The 22,848-nt window shown below is 38.7% G+C and overlaps 1 protein-coding gene across 1 annotated transcript in view; it reads right to left on the bottom strand.

The window, feature by feature from the left end:
* The window catches only part of LOC119141432 (atrial natriuretic peptide receptor 1-like), a 39,793-nt gene extending 17,179 nt beyond the window's left edge, over positions 1-22,614 (bottom strand). Inside the window, exons 1-10 of the mRNA XM_037373778.1 lie at positions 22,480-22,614; positions 16,585-16,681; positions 13,776-13,908; positions 11,392-11,515; positions 9,338-9,442; positions 8,542-8,644; positions 6,870-7,015; positions 4,190-4,262; positions 1,798-1,945; positions 269-355 (exon numbers count right to left, since the gene is read on the bottom strand). Of these exons, the coding sequence (XP_037229675.1) occupies positions 269-355; positions 1,798-1,945; positions 4,190-4,262; positions 6,870-7,015; positions 8,542-8,644; positions 9,338-9,442; positions 11,392-11,515; positions 13,776-13,908; positions 16,585-16,681; positions 22,480-22,614 (1,151 nt within the window). The remainder of the gene's footprint in view (positions 1-268; positions 356-1,797; positions 1,946-4,189; positions 4,263-6,869; positions 7,016-8,541; positions 8,645-9,337; positions 9,443-11,391; positions 11,516-13,775; positions 13,909-16,584; positions 16,682-22,479) is intronic.
* Between the last annotated feature and the right edge of the window lie 234 nt (positions 22,615-22,848).

The following is a 22,848-nucleotide window of genomic DNA, read 5'->3' as shown; positions in this document are numbered from 1 at the left end:
CTGTGAAAATCAACAGAAATCACAGCACACCAGCAATTATCATGGATTTCTGTCTTGTTTTTTGTAGGGTAAATGGAAAACCAAGTGCCTTTTTTTCACAGTGTAGAGAGAAAAGTAAATCAAGCATACAGAAATTCTGATCTCCTGTCAAAGCAAAGGTTGAAAGAAAGAGGAATATGAATTTACAGTCACATTTGGACAGATCGTAACCCCTAAAGAACCAGTGTAAAAATGGAACAACAGTCACTTCTCAGGTTTTACTTCTTACCTCACTTGCTTTACTTCTTTACGTATAGATTTGGAGAGTGTGAATGCCTTCTTCATTACTTTCTTTATGGCCACGGTTCTACCATCGCTGAAACAGAATGAAATGCTGTTCACAGAGTGTTAGGCCAACTTCGTAAGCCAGTCAGACTACAAAAGTGGACTGGATTTTTTTTCTACAGCGGACAGCTTCATGTCTCTGGAGATGAGGCACAGAATTTAAGTGTGTCCATATGTGGGTGTAAATCTGAATCTGAGTACAGGACAAGTGACAGGGCCCTCTTTCTGTGATAAGGGAAGCATTAGTGATTATACTCAAGCATCCCTGATCTGTAGATGACATGTAGAATGTAAGAGTGTTAGAGTCAAGAGACAGTTGGATAATGGAGTAGCAGAAAAGGATGTGTCAAAGCTAGTGAAAATGTTCAGCAACATCCTTGCCATCTGTTCCTTCTGCCTGATGTTTTGGAGATCCACCACTGATACTTAACATCTTTTTGTTCTCATGGGATGAAGCATTCTCAGTAATGAAGTAGATGGGTTTGATAGACAGCAAAGCAATTTGTCTTGGAAGGATAAAGGAAGCCAATGGAGGTATATGCAAGAAATTTAAGTGATACTGACTATATAAATACAGAGTGCACAGTCTGTGGTATAGCAGATGTAGGTGCTTTGCCAATGAGACTGAATGCTCCATTCTTACACCTTTCATCCTAGATGAATGCATTTGACCTTGATTCATCTGAGGAATATGATGATGATGAAAATGTCATCATTCAGAAAGAAGCAGTAAAAATGCTCACTGTAAAAGATCTAAGCTGGATGCAGTGTCTCATCAGTGAAGTGACTGATTTTCCAGAACAGTGATCTATGCTGAAAAGGCAGCTGCTCCCCCAGCCGATGATCCTAAGTTCCTCTATCCTGCAAAGCACAGATCCTGCCCTGTATATTCAAATGGTAGGTATTAACTCCACCTTTGCACGTTTCCTCCCCTACCCCTTAATTATATTATTTTTACGGGAAAAATTTCTTTCTGGATAGCAGGATATGACTATATTGTTTGCCCATATAGTTACAGGATATGCATGTTTATAATGTGACCCAGAGGTGAAATGTTCTATATCTTCAGTCACATCAGCTGGTTTAAGGACAAGATTTCTCATGTGCTACTGTATAGGATGCTATTCTTTAGTGAGAAGAACCTAGCCATGCTTTGCCTGCATTTTAGAAAAAGGAATGCATTAAAGCCTTGCTTTGAAACATATCTGAACAGCAAGGATCATTTGTTAACAGATGCAAGACACATTATGCAGCCATAGCCTTTTAATAAGTCTCCAAGACAAAAGGGAGAAATGACAAATGAAACAGAAGCCTGGCATGTAAAATATTCCACAGCCAGTATGTGTGCATAAGTCGGAACAATGATATTAACTTACTGGATTTGGCCTGACAAAAGAAGTGGCAAGAACCAGAAAGCAAGGTGGAACTATATTACAGTAGGTACTGCAGTAAATGAGAAATATATTGACTTACTATCTCCCAGTCTGGGTGAAGTACTGTTTCCTGGACATGTTAGCAGCTGCTGTGCAGGAGCTCAGAGTAGTAATACAGCTGGCATTGGAGTCACTGGGCGCTGTGGGAGCACTCATCATGCTTCCTGTTGCTCTCCGTACTATGTGATCTAAATGGGATGTGGGATCAGAAAAGGCACTGAAGATGCATATTATTGTCAAAGCAGAGACTTCAGAGGAAGGCAAATATAGGGAAATCCCCAAATCTTTGCACCTCAACTGGTCTTTTAAGATAGAAACCTATTGCTTGGAATGTGACTGCTGCATAAAAAGTAAAAAAGTTCCAGAGGTGATTCATTGCCAGAGATCTTTCCCACTAATCCTCAGGATGTGATGCCAGTTTCACTTTCTGCTCTTGGGATGATTAGCCCTTGCTGCTACTTAGATGTCAAGGACATAACACAGCAAAGCAGAGCAAGCCCTGTGCTGTACTTTGACAAGTCTATTTGGAGCTTCTAGAAGACTTAAGTTACAGGGATGTGGGAAGTGATTCTGACACCAGAGGGAAGTCAGAGAACAGCAACAATACAGTCAGACAGAAAAAAGATCAGTGATCTCAACATACGTTTTTTAATCTCTGTTGACCATCTCAAGGTAACAAAATGGATTTTAAAACTAATTTAGTGAATTAAACGTATCATTTCACCATCTCCAATTAAAACCAGTCTCAGCATCACTGAAACCTCTCAACTCTCTCTGGTGTCAGTATCCAATAAGGTGTTGCTGAGGAAGTTCAGTATCTCACCTTCCGTCAGGACTGCCTGTTCCCACAGCATAATACTATCCATATGCAGTTCAAAATTGCGCTGACATTTGGAGTCTTTCTACAGCATTCCACCAGAAATATGTTACAGATCCCTGAGACAGCTTTGAGAATAAGAGCGTGCGTGCGTGTGTGTGTACGCACATACACACACACAAATATATGTACGGTGCAATGCACCAATAAAGAAGTTATCTTGCAAAAATAAAGCTAATTTTTCACAGTGCAGGCTACATAGTGTGGGTACACCGCTACTGATGTGTTTCCATTTAGATAACTGTGCATTTCAGGTTGCTATGGCTGTCTTTGAACAGTTCTGCCCAGAGAGACATACTGTTTCCAAAACTCATCATATTACCAGTCCTCATTACTCTTAAGTTGTTAACTATCACTGCTAGGCCTTAAAAAGTATCGATGCTTCATAGGCTCCTCTCCAAGAAAACTACTTCTTTCATCTTGGATTTTTCAAATTAATTTTTGATCTGTTATATTTTGATGATGGTTCTAATTTTCCTCAGTCTCTTTCTGTTGTTTCTACTCCCATGTGATGTTCATGACCTCTTCTAATTCACTATCAGCTGAGAATTTGCTCATGTTACTTTTTGCTATACTGAAAGACACTTTTCCTTGAGTGTTCTATTTCTGTTTTCACAAATCTGGACTGAAATTTAGTTTGGTTTATGTACTCAAATTCTAAGCTAACATCTCTTCTGTACAGCAATGAAAATATCATATCAAAACTACACAGAAATTGATGTTGAAGTCCAAGATTGAAAGCATCTCTACTATATATTAACACAAGAATGTCTTGACATTTCTACTAGCAACACAATGATGTAACGCAGATACAGCAGACATCTTTCTAGCAATTCCTCACAAAGACAGAAAGTGAGAGTGTGCGTCAGCACAGAACTATCAACTTCAGCAGATTTCTACAAATTTACCCTTTCTGAAGATCTAGGCATTGTTTCCCTTCTGAATGTTAAAACAATGAACAGCAAAGCAAATAATCTATACCTATTTTAAGTGCAGCATAGTAGAGCATATATTAACATCTGAATTTATTCTGAACACACTTAATTAGAACCAATGAAATCATATTTTATATCCAGAAGGAAAAAAAAAAAATACAATGGCCATAATGAATTACTTTTTGCAGCAAGTCTGTCACAGATAGCATACACTGAGAGAAATTAGTATCTCATTAGGTCCGTCATTATATTTGTGCAAGTCCAGGGCAACTTAGTGAGACCAATTATAGAGAATGATACATCCACTGAAGCAACTGTAATTTATTTTGTCCAAGTCCAGAGGTTATCTGTTTATTTTGGGATAGGCCTGTCTTTTTTAATTGACAAATCACCATAAAAAAGAAGGAAACTATTTAGAATAACTTTGACCTCTAAAGTTTCAATAAACAAAAAATATCAGTGATGAGCTCAGAGAGGTTACAGGGGTGAAACTACAGATCTGTCACAAATTGGTTCACTTTTAGGAAGATCCTTAAAACACAAAGATGTACTTATGATTGAACTTGTTTTCAAAATTATTAAGAAAATTGATCATAGTATCAAAATGACAAGTTACTAACCTTGTTTTATGCAGGTGAAGTCTATAATCCAGCTTTCATCCCAAAACATCTTTTGTTTCTGGTATTGAAACCACTACAAAGATAAATCAAATTCATTCCTGATGTAGCCCTACTATCTTTGAAGGAATTAAACCAGAGATTATTTTTTTCAAAGATGAAAGTTTATAAGAATCCAAACAAAATCTGATGTTTAAGTATCCTATATATACCTTATGAGTAACATGAGAACCAAGAATATTAATAAAAAGCTTAGAAGAAAACAGCATCCAATATTAAAAACTGTCCAGTCTATACCCTAGGATCTAACTACATGTCACATTTTGCATTGGCTACAAATTCTCCATTATTGTCAATACTTCTTACACATTTACATCTCAGCCTGGACATCAGACGAGTGGCTTACATCACCTTGTGCCATGGAAATGTCCTGTGCTATGTAAGTGCATGACAAGAACACACTACATCCCAACACCAAGATAAGGAGGAGTACATCTTATATCCTGTAACAGAATTAGCCACCCATCCACAAATGAGGTCATATTATGTCAAATACTCTAGCATAAAGAACATTAGATAGGAATTCTGTAGCTACTTTGAAAAGGTGGCGTCAATCTAATAGCTGATTTTCTGTAGAGATGACGTGCAAAACTAACATAGAAAGTGTAAACACATGCTTTCAAAAGAGGAGCAGAAGATTATACAGCTGTTATAGCTGCAGTCACTGCCAAAATGTCAAACCAAAGCAGCATTTTATCATCATTATACCATTTTCTAGAGTGTGGAATTTAGTATTAGGAATTATGCATCCATTGAAACAGGTAACAAAACCCCAGATAGTACACAAGGAGCATGGTATGGAGTTTCTGCCAATAGTTTAGTAGAAATTTATGACAAACATAGAGGTCACTGACTCAAAATTAGGTAATCCCATTTATTTCAAAAGGTTTCTGAGAAAAGACATCTACATTTTATCTTGCAAAGGTATGACTGAGCAAAGGCATTTTGGCTAGAAGTGACCACTAGGCTTATTACAAACAGTGGTATCAAAGGAATCCTCTCCAACAGTTGAGTGACTGAAGAAGATATTAGTTTCCCAGATGGTTGTTTTTACATGATATTAATTACTGAATCAGATAAAAGGATCTTTCTTATCTTGTTTACTCATCACCTAACTAAAACATGAAAAAAAGAAGATGCTACTGCAGAAGTTAGCAGGAATAAGTACACAGAAATGCAAGAAGAAAAAACCCCCAACTTCAAAACCTACATACAAAAAAATATCAGAAATAATGGGTAAATATTGCTATAAGCCCTTTAGATAAACCTATGCAAGGCCAAGAAACTCCATTGCTCTTTCTAAAATGCCGATTGTTTAAAACTGTATGAACTCCTTATCTGTCCAATTACACATTTCTATCAGATCACATGGTTTTTACAGGACAGTTACTATAAACACATTGTCAAAACTGCCCTATGGATTATAAATGCTCAAATAGTTTTCAACAGTGCTTCTATTCCTAAGTCACAAAGCCACACAGAGGGGCACAGAGCAGAGAAAATCCCTAATTGTGATGCAGCCCTCCTGTAGTACCTGTTTGGTGGGCCACCAGCCTTCTGCTCATTCCCTCTCACTGCCCTTGCATACCTCAGATGCTCACTGCAACTGCAATATAAGATGGAAAGAGAAGGAACCCCCGAGGAAGTAGTGTATAAATTTACAGGCTCTATAAGCCAAACCCCCAATAAATTATGTTATGTGCATAGTCAATATAATGACTCTACAACTGCCATATTCACCCACTAAATCCTTGTTATGAGATTCAGAAATGTATTTTTTTGCAAGACGCAGACACATAAGGAATGTAGATCCTTTTCCCCCAAAGCACTGTGGGCTAATAAGCCATTATTGCATGCTCTTTATACAGACATTTTCATACAATGGTATCCCAAACTACTTCTCCCATATTCATATACTCCTCTCTCCTCACTCCTTTTTTGTTTTTTCTTCATGAGCCTGTTATAATAATTGATAACTGTTATGCAAAATTAATCACTTTGAACTGAACCAAACCAGTTCAGTTACACTAAGAAAATGAGCCTATTAAAAAACCCCAATCAAATAAAACCCAAAACAAAACAAAAAGCAGGAAAAAAAAAAAAAAGATCCTCTTTCGTTATTTCTTTTGAGAATATCCTGAGTTGAAAGTTTTCCATTATAAGTTGTATTTGGACTTTGAGATTTAATGGCCTCTGGTGGAACTAATCCCTTTATGAATTTACCTAATTTATTTTTTAATTCATTTATGCCTCTGGCTTCCATAGTGTTTTGAAGCAGTGAATTTCATAACAGAGTTTTATTCTGAGTGAAAAATACTCTTATTTTATTGGCACACCCTTGTTCCCATCTTGTGAAAAACCCCTTCTTACTTTACTATTATATATCCATCCCTCTGTTACATTCTTCTTCAGTCTTCTCTCTTACAGGATGAAAATTCCAAGCCCAACGAGCTTCCCCTCATAAAGAAGCCAAAAAGGTTTTTCTCTTCCTTCTGCTTTCTTCCATAGTACACAGGTTCTGGATGCAGGAGAAAAACTATCCCTCTACTAAGAGAGAGCTCCACTCTAACCAAACCATGGAAGTAAGAAAAAGGAAACAGAAGATGAGAGAAAGAATACTTACCATGACTGCCAAAATAAAGCCAGTGCAGACTAAACAAACTGGTAAGGCAATTGCTATCCTAGCATCAGCAGACAGTGGGCATTCCCCGCAGTCTGCTGGACAGATAGAGCAGCCTTCTTCTTCCTCACAAAAGCCATCTCCACAGACTGATTAGAAAAGAAAACACGTATCAGAACACTTTAAGTTAGTGTCATCCATCCACAAGGTTGTATTCAGATTTAAACACAGGTTCCTTGAGCTGGGAAACCTCAGAGTACCAGAAAGAATAAACTTTGAAGAATCCAGAGATAGCACCCCAGCAGCTGAAAGAATAACCTGAAATTTTAAAATGATACAGGATCTCTTTGATCAGATTGAATTGTTAATGACCTCAGAGACTTTGACATGTTTGGTGTATAAATCACTTCATCACTACTCTGTTTCTCATTGTCCATCTGTTTTTTCTGAGACTTAAAGTTCCTCAAGGCAGTCATTGTCTTTTATATTCTTTGTACTTGATCCAGCCCTCGAGATCCCCAGAAGATGATGACCCTTCCTCAGCAGCAGCAGCAGACACTGGATACTACAGAATGAAACCCTGCAACCCATACTTCAAGTATTTCTTTTTCTCCAAGGTCTTATGAAAATAGACCCTTATCAGATGTGATTAAAAAAAAAAGCCCTAGAGAACAAAACTCTTTCTCCCTTGTCTTGAGTGGTGTTTCAATTTTACCTGTATGACTAAACAAATATCGTGCTCTACTTCAGCCTTCTGAGAAGAGCCGAAGGTATCATTCTGTCACTATGTAATAATTCACTGCTCAGTTGTAATTCTGCCTCAGTCGATCTATTTCCAGCATAACATCAGGATAATCACTAAGTCGCTTTCTGCCTCAGGGGTAGAGCAGCATTTTAAATTTATTTTCTAATAAATTGTAAGTTTACTGGAAAACTCAGCTGCAGCTGTCTTGAAATGAATAGCAAATTCAATAGCTAAATACTTCCATCCACACTGGAGTTGCTTTGGTTCTTTGTTTTTTCCATAACATTAGGAAATATATTCTCAAACTTCCAGAAGAGTACTGTGATGACATTCCTATTCTACCCAATATTTTTCTTCAGCTTGTGTGGTTAATTTCTTAAATAAAGTCCACTTTTAAGTTTTACATTGCTAAGAGAATTGTTATGGTTATTTCTGCTTCCCTGCATACAGCTATACCAAAGTGAATGAAAGATCGATTTCAGAGCCTTTCAGAGGACTCGAATTTTAATGTGAACAAGGGAAACAAATTGGGTTCCTATGTTTCCTATGTGCTTAAGGCTAGTGTGCTCCCCTTCAGATGAAGAGTGTCCAGATCCTCAAAACATACTAGATGGAAGAATATTTTCACATCCCCATCAACTGCAGACAAGCTTTGTAGTACCTGAAGCCACTCATCATGGTAGTTGACTTTACCTGTTTGATGAGTGGCTTCCAACTGTTCTAGGTTCAAACACAGGTTAGAAGCTCAGACACTTTTTCAGATGTTTAGTGTTACGTGAAGAAGAATTTTAGAAATAATTTTGTGTATTTTAAATGGTAAGAGGGAGTGGTAGGAGTCTCTTTTGCTCTTGGTAACCATGCATGAATGATAAAAGCATTGAGATTTGCCATCAATAAGCAATTCCCTCACATCTTCATTTTATATCATACCTATTGCAGGAAGGACTGTGGTTTTTGCTTCCAGAGCAACTTGCATTCTCCCAACTCTGATGTGTGCGATGAGAGAAGTCACACCCACGTGAACTAAAACAACCTGTCAAACAAGTGAACAAAGCAGCAAGTGTCAAAACTTCACCTGCATATAGTAGGTTATTATAAAAACAATTGCCTGATTGCGGTGTTTTGCAAAAGAATGTGTGCATTTTTTCAGAATCAGGAAGGAGGTATCCTTGGCTGGGGAGACAAACAGAAACAGGAGAGAGAATGTCTGTGGGAAAGGCAGGCCTGATTCCCCTTCTGGTGTGTGTTCTTTTCGCCAAGCAGGGTGATCAGCCTATGCATGCTGCCATGTTTGCTTCCTTGTTACTTCTGCTGGGTAGAAGCCTGCTAATGGCCATATTAACCTGTGACACATTCCAGACACATGCACATAACAATGTATGTGCAATATATTGTTAGCGTAGGCCTCAAACAGACAGATTAGGCTGTTCTCTTCTCTCCCATGCCCATTACTTCTATTACCTACCTATGCAGTAGTAGTGTGTAAAGCTGTTACTTACATGTTGTCAGTCAGGAATTCATATTATCCAGCAATATGCATCATGTACACACAGAACACTTAAAAATAAATGAAATGGGGAAGACTTACATGAACCACACTAAACTAATAGCAAGTAAGCTCTGAAGAGAGCAAACCAGGTAAAATCCTCTGGGGATATGTGTGTGTATGTGTGCGTAGGTATGTGCGTGTATATGTATGTATAAAGTCTTATATAAATATACTTACCTTGGCAGTCCAGTTTCTTTGGGTCATTTTGCCAGCTGTAGACAAGGTGTGAGTAAATATCTGGCCATCATCTGGGATCCACGGACCACATATTCCTCCTCTACCCTTTATCAGATACATTGGTTACATCAGTAAACCACAACACAACAAAAATCCTAGCTCCTCCACTTTTACTTTCTTAAAATGATTTGTGTTCTTTAACAGGAAATAAAGTTATATTCTGTAACCAAATTTACTAAAATGTCAAAGCACAATCAACATTGTTCTGCCATAAACTAAAAGATAAAATAAGAGACAAGCATTTTTTCCTATATTGAAGTAAAATCTCAAAAATATAGTTATTTTTTAAAATACATGAACCAAAATGTGGTCCCAAATTTTAACTGCAGTAATTCTAAGAAGCTAATACACTTTTCCAGGATTTTCTGTATTAGAACCAGAAACAGAATCATATCATACTTTTTATATTTTTCTAAAGGGGTTTTGTTGCGGTTTCACTTTTGATACAGAAATGAGGAAGGAAAACATCTCTTTTGTGCCTGTTTGCAGAACATTTCTTAGTAAAGATGTTAAGATGCAAACTTCCAAGCAATTGCAACCATAAAGGATTATTTTGGCTGTCTGATGATCTTGAATTTTTTTTTTCTTTGAAAGAATTAAGTCTGTCTCCTAAGTCCAGAGATTTCTTCAGGCACTTCTTTCAATGCACCGTAAGACAGACGAACTCAAAAGAAATGGGGTTCATGTTAACCAAGATATAATGTTTTAAAACACATGACACTGAAAAAAAAAACAACCAAAAAACCAAACAAACAACAAAACCTCCTCTTGAACAATGGAAAAACCTTGCTTTGAAGTATGTTTGATCTTATACAATGATACTCATGGCCTTTTGCTGTATGACAGCTGTATGACAAGAACTGAAATATTTACAGTATTACAAGGAAGCCAGATGATGCATGTTGGCTACATGCTTTCACCTTTTCCACACCTTAATGCCATGCAGAACTAATTGTGAAAGTAAGAAATAATGGAGAGGCCACCACAGTGGTGGTGGGATGTTGAAGTTATTTGCTATGGTTCCAGACAAAAGTTTTGACATGATGGTTCCAGCATGTATTCCTCTTTTAAACCGAAGTCCTGGTATCAGCTAAGGCTCCCAGGAAATCATTAATAAAACAGCTCCTTTAGAAGAGACTGCCAAGAATTAAGCCAGGGGTGTTGTGGAGGCATTAAGTGTACATGAACTAGCCACAAGACGTGTAGACTAGGCTTTTTATTATACCATCTTTGATCATGAAGAATGTGTCAGGTTGACAGAAGAGAGATCAACTAGAAAAACTGGGCAATGGTATGAAGATTATTATGCTTTATTATTATAATTATTGTTAAGGCTTACCTCACAGAGAAAAAAAAAAAAAAGTGTCCCAAACTGTATTGTTAGCATCAGAACCTTAAATGTTCATTCAGAGTGGGACAGGCTTTTTTGATGAACCAAGCAGACTCATTATGATAGATACTACTTACACAATCAGTATTTGGATTCCTTTTTTTGCTCTGATCTGATACAGAAAAATCATTCCACCCTAGGACATGTGTATACAATCTTCAATCCTACAAGTGACAGACAGTGATACTCATCCCACTCAACTTCAGTAATTTAAGTATATCATTCAGAGTCCCTCTATAAGCTGAAGGACAGTACAACAATTCCAATTGACAACTCACCCTGCTTGCTTTAGAATGAAATTATCTGTCTTTCTTTCTCTATTGACTGAAACAGAGATCTGAGTCAAGTAGTCTCAAAGAGATCAAACTGGCCCCACTAAATATAAAATGAGAGATTCTGAATACTGCCTTGTCCAAAAATTCAGCTATTTCTTTGAAGCGTCAGCATCCTGTGCAAAAAATCTAAAACTGGCAAATTTTCCCGCAGTGATTTTAGTGAACTGTAGACTTGGTCTAATTGTAATTACAGAAAGACGTCATAAGCTTGTACCTCATTATTACAACTATGTCTAACCCAGCACATGATGCTGTACCATTATACTAACCATGAAGGCCAGAGGACAGGAGTGAATGTTGGCATGGTAGACACAGCAGTTCTCCCCATTTGCATCTTTCCAGCTGGCAGGGCATTCATGCTCCTCACAGAATTCCTTTGCAGCAGTAGCATTGCTAGACGAGCAGCAAAGAGAGAAAATTGTTATTCCTCATTCCCCAAAACTGCAACAAGCACAAGAGCCTATTCTTCATCCTGCACACAAAAATCAGTAGCAAAAACACATTCAGTGGAATAAACACTGTTACACCACATCTTTCTCTTTTATTTCGCTTTTGGCTGAAGCACTCCTAGAGCAATGAAGACTGTTTTCAACCCGACAACTGTCTACTGCCATGTGGTAGGGACTTCTGGCAAATTCTATGCCACAAGCAAGTACCAGCCTTCATTTCTTTCCCCAGACTGACTTCATGACCAGATGGGATTACTTGACACTGCTATATCTGACACAGAAGATGCAATTACTCTACTTCCACCACCAGAAACACATGCCCCTGGCCACTTTAATTCTCAGTGTTTTTAATTATGCAACTTCATCTATACATGTGATTCATACATATCATTCAGCTCCAGCCTTTGCTCCACAACCCAAAACACCAAGGAAAAAGGCAATTATTGACAATAATATCAGATATAAATCCCCAAATGAAAAATTTAGAGCAGAAAGTGGACCTTATGCATAATGTTTTGCAAAACAAGGTGGGCCGTTTGAAAGTTCATCCCTGAAAGATTAATGTAGTTACCTGCAAATGTGCGATGCAACACTTCCTCCCACTGTTTCCTCAGTTACACTTTCAGCTGCTTATCATCCTAATAAATCTGGCTTTAAAATAAAAACATTTTCCACAAACATGCTTTACTCAGTAGATACAGCCAGACTTAGTTGTAGGGTTTAAGTTTACATGTTATGCACTTTTGATGGGTCTCTATAAAACAGTGCCAGAACACCAGGATTTATTTTTGAGTTTGTATTTAATGAGAGAAGAACTAGCCAGTAATGAGTAGATTTAGGACTGAAGGCTGTATTACAAGAACTAAACACAAATATCATTTGGGATCAGGTTGACATAGATTGACACGGCCAGATTTACAAAGGCATAGACACACTTGAAATCTGAGATAAGCAAATTTGTCAGTTCCTAAGGCACCTAAACAGATAAAGTATTAATTCACATATTTGTCTTTATGGCTACTTTTTAAAATTTATCCTGTATTCTCTGTTTTTTATTCATATCTTCATCATGGTTTTACCCAATTATGCTGATGCCCATATATTGACTTGCCAGGCTCAGCCATATTTGGGTCAACCACTAAACTTAAGAGTCTTCTAGTTAAAATGAGGTGCAAATTTAATCCCTTTGAAAAGTTGTAGCCTAGATTTCTCTCTTTTTAAATATTTGTCATCTGTCTTTATGTGCAAGATATGTATATGTACACAAAGAACAGAGTTTTCCAAATTCTTTACTGATTCAAGGGAGTAGGTCTCCCTGGAATGACTAGAAAACCAGATTCATCTCCAAGCAGTGAAAAAACCTGCTCTATGTTGAAGTCCTTGGAAATAATATAAGTCATAAATTTGGGAAAATGTGATAAACAAATTTTGCAAAACTGTAATCTGTACACCTGGTCAAAATACAGTATCAACCTTTTGCTATGTGAACACTCAGACTGGCAGAGGAAAATGTGAGATTTTCTGCAAACAGCTCTTACACTAACCAAGTACAGCACAAAAAGTGGGGAAAACCAAGTGCTGCCTCTGTCCCAGACATTGCTGTATATGGATGGAGAATTGCTATGTACAGACAAAAGTGTAAAATCAGGATGTATTAGCCTTTTAATTGTACACATAAATATTCTGTATTTAACCTCTGCTGTCTACAGTCACCAACTCAATCTCTGAGTTGATGTATAAACTTTGGACTGATTTAAATCCCATGGAAATCAAAAGAAAATTCATTACTGAATTCAGTAGATTCAGGGTTGGGCCAGCCTCTTTTTCATATCCATGTTGTGCACTTAAAATACACTTATGATTAAAAGGAGTATAAGACACAGTTAGTGTTGGTCTGATGCTTAAACTTCAGTTGCAAAATCCATGTGTAGAGAAGTCAAGAAGTGATATTCAGAGTTGCACTGAGACAGTAATGCAGATACAGGATGATGACCATGTGGGCAAGTGTGCCATGATGGCTGCTCTGAGGGCAAAGTCATTGCAGAGGGAAAATATCAGGGCAAAAAGAGCTGCAGGAGACCTCAAGAGATGCAAGAAACTAGGAAGGAGCCCCAGAGTGTGTGTTCCAATTATGTTACTGAAAATGTACGCATAGAATCCTTACATACTCATGACCATGAAGGCATTTTTATAGAAGGTAATACCTGTGAGAAAGGATTTGATTTTGCACTGCATACTGATAAAAGCTGTCTGAAGCAAAGACTGCATAGGTCACATTGAAGAATTCCCCGCTCACAGCTGTTTCTGGAGGTCTTTGCACCCATGCCATCTCCAAGCCTAGAAACAACACAATCATGAGCTAACATATTTGCTCTACTTTTCTACTTTACAAATGCATACAAATGTAAAACTTTATAGTGATTTTCATCTATTGTTTCATTGCTTTTTATAAGCCCAAAACAGTTATTCATTTTAATGGTTTTACAGTTATACATAAATGCACATTAATTGATCATTTCTGACACTCACTTAGAAAAGAACAAGCTAATGGAGAAAAAGACAAAAAAATCTCGTTACTTTATCTGAAGTAACTTTGCTCCCAGCATAATGCAGTGCTGCTTCCCCTGGCAGATTTGCTTGCCACTTTGATCAGTCAATAAAGATTTCTATTCATTCTTGGCTGCTTTCACTGAGGCACACCTCATTATGGAAGCATAGACAACACACATGAAATTCAGTCAAAACCCTTAGCCTCATGAGACATAAATTATATATACTGATAATTATATATTTAAGAAAGCATTTTCTTTTTATAAAACTGTATCACATCTAGAACAGAGGACAGTGGAAGAAGAGCTCCCCAATCATCTGTCATTTTCCATTTCAACACTCTTACTGGGAAAGATGATTTATCCCATTCATCTCTCTTGTCTCTGGGACACCATATTACCTACCTTGAGCCTGAGAATGAAATTAAATAGGAGATGGGAGAAGTTTTTAATCCATATTCTTAAACACTATCAAAATCATTCCACTCCATTCACCTACCTCTTTCTGTACTGTTGGATGAAGGTTTTAATGAAGGCTTAATTTGCATACCTTCAAATTATTTACATCACACAAGTGTGTAACTTTCAGTTTGTCAAAAAGTGTTAAATACCTTCTGCAGAGAATGGGCAAACCTGCCTTTCAAAAAAATCCTCACTTTGTGCTGTTGTTAAATTTTAAACTTTTTTCTTACTCTGGAGTTGTTTTTACAAGTGTATTCTTCACTTGCACTGTTAGTGAAGGTACTATTTCTTCTCTAAACATAAATCGGTTTCAGATCTATAGAAGTAAATTGTAAAATAACCTCTTGATTTCACAGCTCTTTTGAAAACTAAACACTCTTTATAAATGCTAACACTATGAGAAAAACTCATACAACACAAAAATTTACATAAAAATGCTAGTGTGATTTGCATTAAAAGGTAAGAGAGCTGAGCTTCAGAGAATGTGTAAGAATGAAGGCAAAGGTCAGCATACATTTCAGTTAAATTACTTTCTATTTGCCTTTAAAGGTTTCACAAAGATAAAAACCCCTCTTCTTTCAATGATAGATATCCCACATCTAAATGCTTTGAAGATCTTGTGTTAAATCCACAGCAATGAGGCTACAGTATATGCTTCTTACTTTGCTTTTAAGAAAGCCCAGATGACAGGGAAAAACTACAGAGAAAGGCAGGACAGAGGTTGGAGTTCATTGTAAAACTGGTTGCAAAGGGTATATGTTAATTAAGCAACCTACTCATATTAGTTTTCCTTGTACTTAGTTTGCACTTTTATTATTAGTAAGAATAGCTTTAAACAAGTCATCTGTTCTGATGAATAGTTGAAGCAACAGTAAATTTATACAGGGATAAAAATCTTAGCTGACAATTATTTAGATTGTCTTTGAATTTCACTGTTTCAACACAACTCTTGGAAAATGTTTAATTGAGCTCAGAGTGTGACCCAGCAGTATATGTTCTGGAGTGTTTTATCAGTATTATTTTCTCAGGTGTCCTTGCTTTTTCTAAAAACCTTGTCGAAACATATTGCCTCGGATCTTATGTTTTACAACATAAACAAAAGTGTTGATTGATGCCACCTACTTATCAATTACAAAGTCACAAAATCACAGATTAGTTGCAATTGGAAGGCACCACTGGAAACCATTCGGTCCAGCCTTGTGTTGTTCAAGGCAGGGTCACCCAAAGCAGGTTGCTCTAGATTTTGTCTAGTTGGGTTTTAAAAATCTCCAAGGATGGAAGAACCACAGCCTTTCTGGGTAACCTGTTCTACTGTTTGATCACCCTTACAGTACAGAATGATTTTCTTTTGTTTAAATTTAATTTCCCATATTTCAGTCCCTCTGTAATTATTTTTCAATCTCAAACAATCAATTTCCAACATAAAAATTATTCTATTATTTGTTATCTCATTATGTAAATTGATTTCTGAAACGGAGTGGACTAAATGGTTAAAGATCTCAGATTTTTTTTAAGTACTCATGAAACACAGTTTTGACAAGGTGGAAAAGCATGACATGTAGAATCAATGATTTTGCTTAATGGCTGGAGGGTTTAAACAGTCCACTTTTGAACTGACACTACAAAATTTCAGCAATGACTCAACAGAATTTGCTGCAATGCAGAACTGCCTGCCTGCTTTGTTTGGATTAAGTTGCATTTGTTTTTCTAATGAGAAATAAAATGGTTTTGGTTTCTTTCTGGGGGAAGGGATTCAGCTTTTGCTACTACTTTTTCTTTTGGAACCAATGAATATTAGACAAATAATTGCTCTGAAGTATCTTTTGTTTGTTTTCTTTAACTTATTTCTCTATGAAGACAGGTTGTCACTGATTCAGATGCTTTCCACCATGCATAACATTCATTATGAGTTAGTTATTATTCTGAGTACTGCAGTTTTGGGTTTTCAACCGTTCCCCAAGCAAGAGATTAACTTTTTTGAACAGCTTAAGGACTCACTCACCTCCACAGTCCATCATATTATACTCATCTGGTTTTTCCAGGGGCCAACAGTCATAGTCTTTGTTATCTAAATCATGCCACCCCTCCACCAATATCCCCTGCCAGAAAAAAAGCATATGAATAGACTCAAAAAAAAACCCCAAAAACCAACAGTATGGGAACAGGGAAAGGATGAGTTTCATCTCCAAAGTTTTTATGTCTTCTAAAGAAGTCAAATGAAATGCAGAAACACAGCCTGGCATATTTCACTCTTTTCTACTTCTAGAGCAAAAACTGACAGCTTCCTAGGGGTATGCAAACTCAATCAGTATATTATCTTGATTTATCCAGAAATTTTCTATGAAACAATGAGGGAACCTAAGAATCTTTCAGTTGCAGAAGGTTTTCTCTACAAAGAGTGAGTGGTTCTAGGACCATATTCAGGGAGACATTTTATTTAAGCAGGTTTTTTGCTTGCTTTTGAAATGGCATGCGTGCAAACACACACAACACACTCAAAACTGCTCAGTTTCTTTTAATCTTTTACACCTAAACTCTTTGAGTAAGTCTTTTTTGTTATACCGTTAATAACACAATACAACAGTTAATTATATAAATGTTAAACTATATAATTACAGATATTAAGATCACATAAGCCTATTACAGGAAGGATACAGCATCATAATAGCATACAGATTGAATTGCATCAGTAGCAGAATAAAATTATACATATATATATTACACATTATAATATATATATAAATAATGTATTAAAATATATACTCTAGCATATATATGAACGGAACAGAGTGTCATGATAATGCACCCTGGTCTTATTCCACTTCCAGTGAAAGGTAATAGTTTCTATTAATATAATATGCTATCACTTTTCCTTATATTATTAGAGGTTAATCATCTACTGTATTATACAATTACTTATCACAGTACTCATGGAAAAAGATAGAATTATACAATGGATTTTTCCAAAATAGTTTTCTATTACTTTTATTTTCTAAATTACTAAAGTAACATTCAACAATCACCTGGTATAAATAGCTGTCTCGCTGCAGTAAGCCATATACATTTTGTTCAGTATGCACAGACCACTGGAATAAGTTCTGGTAAGCAGATCTATATAGTTTACCTACCAATAAACTGAGGAGGCTTCGGAGCCCTAAAGCTGGTGTTTTGACAGCTCTCATGTTCTCTAACAGGCACCCAGCTCACCAGGTGTCAGAGCTGCTTCTGCTGGTGCTGTTGCTACTGAACTTGATGCCCTTACCTAAGAAGGGAGGTTGCTAGGCAAACTGATGCTGGCGACTCCAGCTGCTGCAGCTGTTCCGCCTCCTCCTTCCCTCTTCTCCACTACGCCACTACTTGGTGCAAGGTGGAAACACCTTCTGCACCTCCGCTGAACTGCTCTGAAAAATCAACACTTTACCTAGGGCAGCTCCACTGTCAGACCTTTGAAGTTTGTGCTCCTCAGCTCAAAGCTGGGAAAGCAATGGGAGGATTTTATTTTAGTGTCTTGTCAAACTTCTCCAGCATCTGACCCTCAGCAGATGAATTGATACTGTGGAAATAAAAACAGAGACACAGCTGGGCCGGGGGGGGGAGATATCTAAACTATATATAAACTCCAAGGCAAGAAAAGGTTATCTGTGTAAGACTAGAGGTTGCATTAGGTGATCTCCTGAGGTTCCTTCCAACCTGAATTGTATTAGACACTACGACTTCAATTCCTCAGTCCTCGGAGCTGTAGGACAGCTTTTACCTGAGAACTGTCCTACTACAAACACAGGTGAAACAGACCTCTGCCCAGCCATGCCTGTATGATAAAGACATAGATGTGTCCATGACTATTGCTGTTTGCTGAAGTCACTGCCAACACAAAACCTCAGCTGTGATTCAGCTCTCCTGAATATTTGCCTGTGTTTTCTCTGGAATTCTGGCTCTCAGCCCAAGCTGACATTAAGAATCTTAGTCAAAATGCTTGGACTTCACCATTTATTGCATCAAAATTGCCTGACAAAAATGCAGTGTTTGCCCAGTTTTCTTGAACGGAGTTCTAGATCAATCAAAAAACCTGTTTGGCTTCACACATAAAAGAGATATTTGTATAAACTAATACAAATATTTTAGGTTGGAATTTCATGTCTGTACTGAAATTGTAAACCTCATCTGTGTTGCATTCTTGTGCTTCACTATGACCATTTCACCCAAATCACAGGTTTCAATATACGGAAGTCTTTAGAGTATTTCAGCTTGGCTACATAGTAGAATGAAAAGGGGGGAAAAAAGCTCCTTCTTTGGCTAGAACAACCTGCTTAAAAGAATTCTACAGAGATTAACATCTTAGAGAGGTTTTACTGGTGATTTATTTTAGGATATCTTGTGCTTAATGAGGAATTTGCTGGCAGGGAAGCTAAGGATTGTAACTTGTTAGACCCTACAGCAGGCAAAAGATCACTAGACTGATCCTATTATCTTTAATACAACTGTCAAATATTCACAACATTAATATCATGATTCAAGGACTGTAAAGATCATACATTACCTTTATAGTTATTTGTCTGTCACCAAGTTCAGAATTCCTAGAAAGTGGCCATGTACAGGAGGCTGGTCTGGGAATCTTGAGTTAAAGATGGATGGATGGATGGATCAGAATGGCTGGTGATTATCTCATTTAACAATCTATCCCGGCTATTTGAGAAGCACATTACCACCTCTGGATTAAGGCACTGGAAATTTTACAAAGAAAACCAGTGAGGACTATTTTGCAATATAAATATATGAACCTTGGTAAAAAGAAAGGATTGACAACTTAGTAATACGTTCTTCAGGTCTATCTACAGCTCTCTGCATATAAAGGAAATCAGAAACATATTTGAACAAAGTGAGATGATCATCTCAAACCTAATAATCTTTGCTTTACATATGCTTCTTTTTCTGTCCATAAATTATATGCAGTCACATAATTTGCATTAACATTTTACCATCGCATCGCACTACAAATGAGTTTATTAACACAGCCAGACTCAGTCTAGTGTAGATTAACTGAATTCTACCTACTGCCACTTAACTGGCTTAGAACCACAAGATAGTTCTTTGGCTGCTTCTCTTAGAAGGATTTCTTAATCTGAAAAACAAACAAACAAACGGCAATTTCTACTGATTGAAAGGAAGTTTATTAAATAACTTTATGTTTACATATTCCTTTCTGTTGTGTGGGCTGTGCTCAGATGATCCATTAAGCTACATTGTTTCCATTTCCTTTGTTAAGGCAATAAGAACTTCTACTACCAAACAGAAGAAAAATAAAGATATTTCGAAGTTTTATGAGCAATATCACCGTAGATATTAGCAAAACCATTAATTTTTATTAATGTCTTGATAATAACATTATAGCTAAAATATAAATACACAATATTTGTAGAAAATAATAACAACTGTTAAAATATTGCTGAGTAAAACTTGCTAATTATGTGGTTTCAAATATTTTAGGAAAGCAAGTTCCAGCAATAAACGAAAACAATAATCACTGTCATGAAAGCTTCAGATATCCTTTAAAATATTTATATATTTTGGCATTCAAACTTTCCAGATGGTTATTGTCTTGATCACAAGCTGAAGTTTAAACAGACATGTTTAAACTACTTCACTTTTAATTAGAATACATTTTCTAGCAAGACACTTATTTTTGACAAAAAAAAATCTCAAGAAATCCCCACCAGGGCTCATCTGACATTTCAAAATGACGGAATGCCAAAGATACCATTATCAGAACTTTGTTGTCTTTTGTGAAGTCAGTAGTTAAAACCTAATTCCTGAAATATACAACTCCACTGTGCAGACTACGTTTGCCCTGAGCGCGGGGTGGCACCCCGCTCTGCCCCACCGCACGGGGCTCCCCGCCTCTGGCGGGATGGAAGGTCATCTGTCCGGTTCTCACTTAAGGTCAGATGAGCGGGATGTAAGATTACCTAGCCTATTCTCATTCTATAGCGTTAGGTATAATAAAAAGCATTTTAAATGACCGGGTCCTTGCTTACCGGGACCGGGACCGCCCTCTAGCGGTTTTTCTGCAGAACAGCGGCCGGCACTCGCCGTCTCGGGTGCTCCCCTGGAGGTTGGTGGCAGCAGCTTGGTGGCCTTCTCCCCCTTCCCAAAAGCAGAGTAACGCACTGGTCAGCCACAAGAAATCCCAGGGCTGTGGCGTGTGGGCACGTTGCCACGGCACAGGTAGAGCACGGCAAGTGGTCACACCTCCTCCGGGCCGCTGTAGCCACTTGTTCACGCCCTTTTGGGCTTCGTGCTTGGAAAGTGCTCTGCTGCTCTGTGGAATGCAGCCCCACAGACAGGGTGTTGATCGTGTCTTCTTATTCCACATTGACACAAACAAGTACATGCTTCAAAAGAGGTCCTGCAGCGTGGACTCCTCACGTGCTCTCCCTGCTCCACCACGGGCTCCTTGGTGCTCTCCCTGCTCCACCATGGGCTGCTCACATGCTCTCCCTGCTCCACCATGGGCTCCTTGGTGCTCTCCCTGCTCCCAATCCTGCTCCACCATGGGCTCCTTGGTGCTCTCCCTACTCCCACATGGGCTCCTCATGTACCCTCCCTGCTCCAGCGTGAACTCCTTGGTGCTCTCCCTGCTCCCCCATAGGCTGCTCGCGTGCTCTCCCTGCTCCAGCATGAGCTACTCGGTGCTCTCCCTGCTCCACTATGGGCTCCTCGGTGCTCTCCGTGCTCCACCATGGGCTCCTTGGTGCTCTCCCTGCTCCACTATTGGCTCCTCGGTGCTTTCCCTGCTCCACCGTGGGCTGCTCGCATGCTATCCCTGCTCCAGCATGATCTCCTCGGTGCTCTCCCTGCTCCACCATGGTGTAAGAGTCGGTCTAAATGGAACAATATTGTCTCAACATTGCCAACAGAGACCTGGAGATGGAATGTGGTCCTCATGGACACCAAGACACAAAGACCCTGGGAAGGAGAACTGCACGGTACGAGGAGTACTATGCCGCTCCCTGCTACCTGGGACCGAAAGGGACAGCTACACCCTGGGAAGGAGAACTGCACGGTACGAGGAGTACTATGCCGCTCCCTGCTACCTGGGACCGAAAGGAACAGCTACACCCTGGGAAGGAGAACTGCACGGTACGAGGAGTACTATGCCGCTTCCTGCTACCTGGGACTGAAAGGAACAGCTACACCCTGGGAAGGAGAACTGCACGGTACGAGGAGTACTATGCCGCTCCCTGCTACCTGGGACTGAAAGGAACAGCTACACCCTGGGAAGGAGAACTGCACGGTACGAGGAGTACTATGCCGCTCCCTGCTACCTGGGACTGAAAGGAACAGCTACACCCTGGGAAGGAGAACTGCACGGTACGAGGAGTACTATGCCGTTCCCTGCCACCTGGGATTGAATAAGGCTGCATAACAGCTGTCCAGAAGATGGATCACAACAGTGGTCATAACAACGAACCAGAAAACAATACAAGAACACGCCTCCTGGTCTGAAGCTTCCTGCCTCTGGGGCAAGATAACCTGGCTCGAGAAGGCGGAGACTGGTGGAAGTCCATGGACCAGAGGAGGAGTGAGGTGTGTGGCTTGGCATAAAAAGATGCCTTCTTAGCAACTGAACTTTGGAGATCTTCCCCACCAAGGATCACGACGATCGGAAGGACTGGTGGGACGCTGCCTGGACCTGGGACCATAGGGACGCCTTGGACCCGTGGTGGTAGCTATAATCTTCTTTCCTTTTCTTTTTACTTTACCTTTTATTCACTTTCTGTCTTTCTACCTATTGCACGCTGCTTTACGGGCAAACAATAAAATTGTGCTGTTTGATTGAAGCATAACCCCTTGGCGTGGTCACCTTGATTTTTCCGCTTCAAGATCATAGTTAACGAACCATCACAAGTCCACTGAGTGGACCGTGACACATGGCCTCCTCGGTGATCTCCCTGCTCCACCATGGGCTGCTCACGTGCTGTCCCTGCTCCACTATGGGCTCCTTGGTGATCTCCCTGCTCCACCATGGGCTCATCGTGTGCTCTTTATTCTCCAGCATGGGCTCCTTGGTGCTCTCCCTTCAGTGCTGGTCCTGCGTGCTTTCTGCTGGTTGTACGATGAACCAGACAATTGGAATGAATGTCTGATCTGGTTACTAGCCATTATTATTATTATTATCATCATCATCGTCATCATCATCATCATTGTTATTGTTATCTTTATTGTTATCATTATTTAGTTTTAACTGAGCCAATGTTTTTTCTTCCCA

This window comes from Falco rusticolus, chromosome Z (genome assembly GCF_015220075.1).
Source record: "Falco rusticolus isolate bFalRus1 chromosome Z, bFalRus1.pri, whole genome shotgun sequence".
NCBI lineage: Eukaryota > Metazoa > Chordata > Aves > Falconiformes > Falconidae > Falco > Falco rusticolus.
Note: the sequence above shows the minus strand (reverse complement) of the source record. Positions and strands in the feature narration are given on the sequence as shown.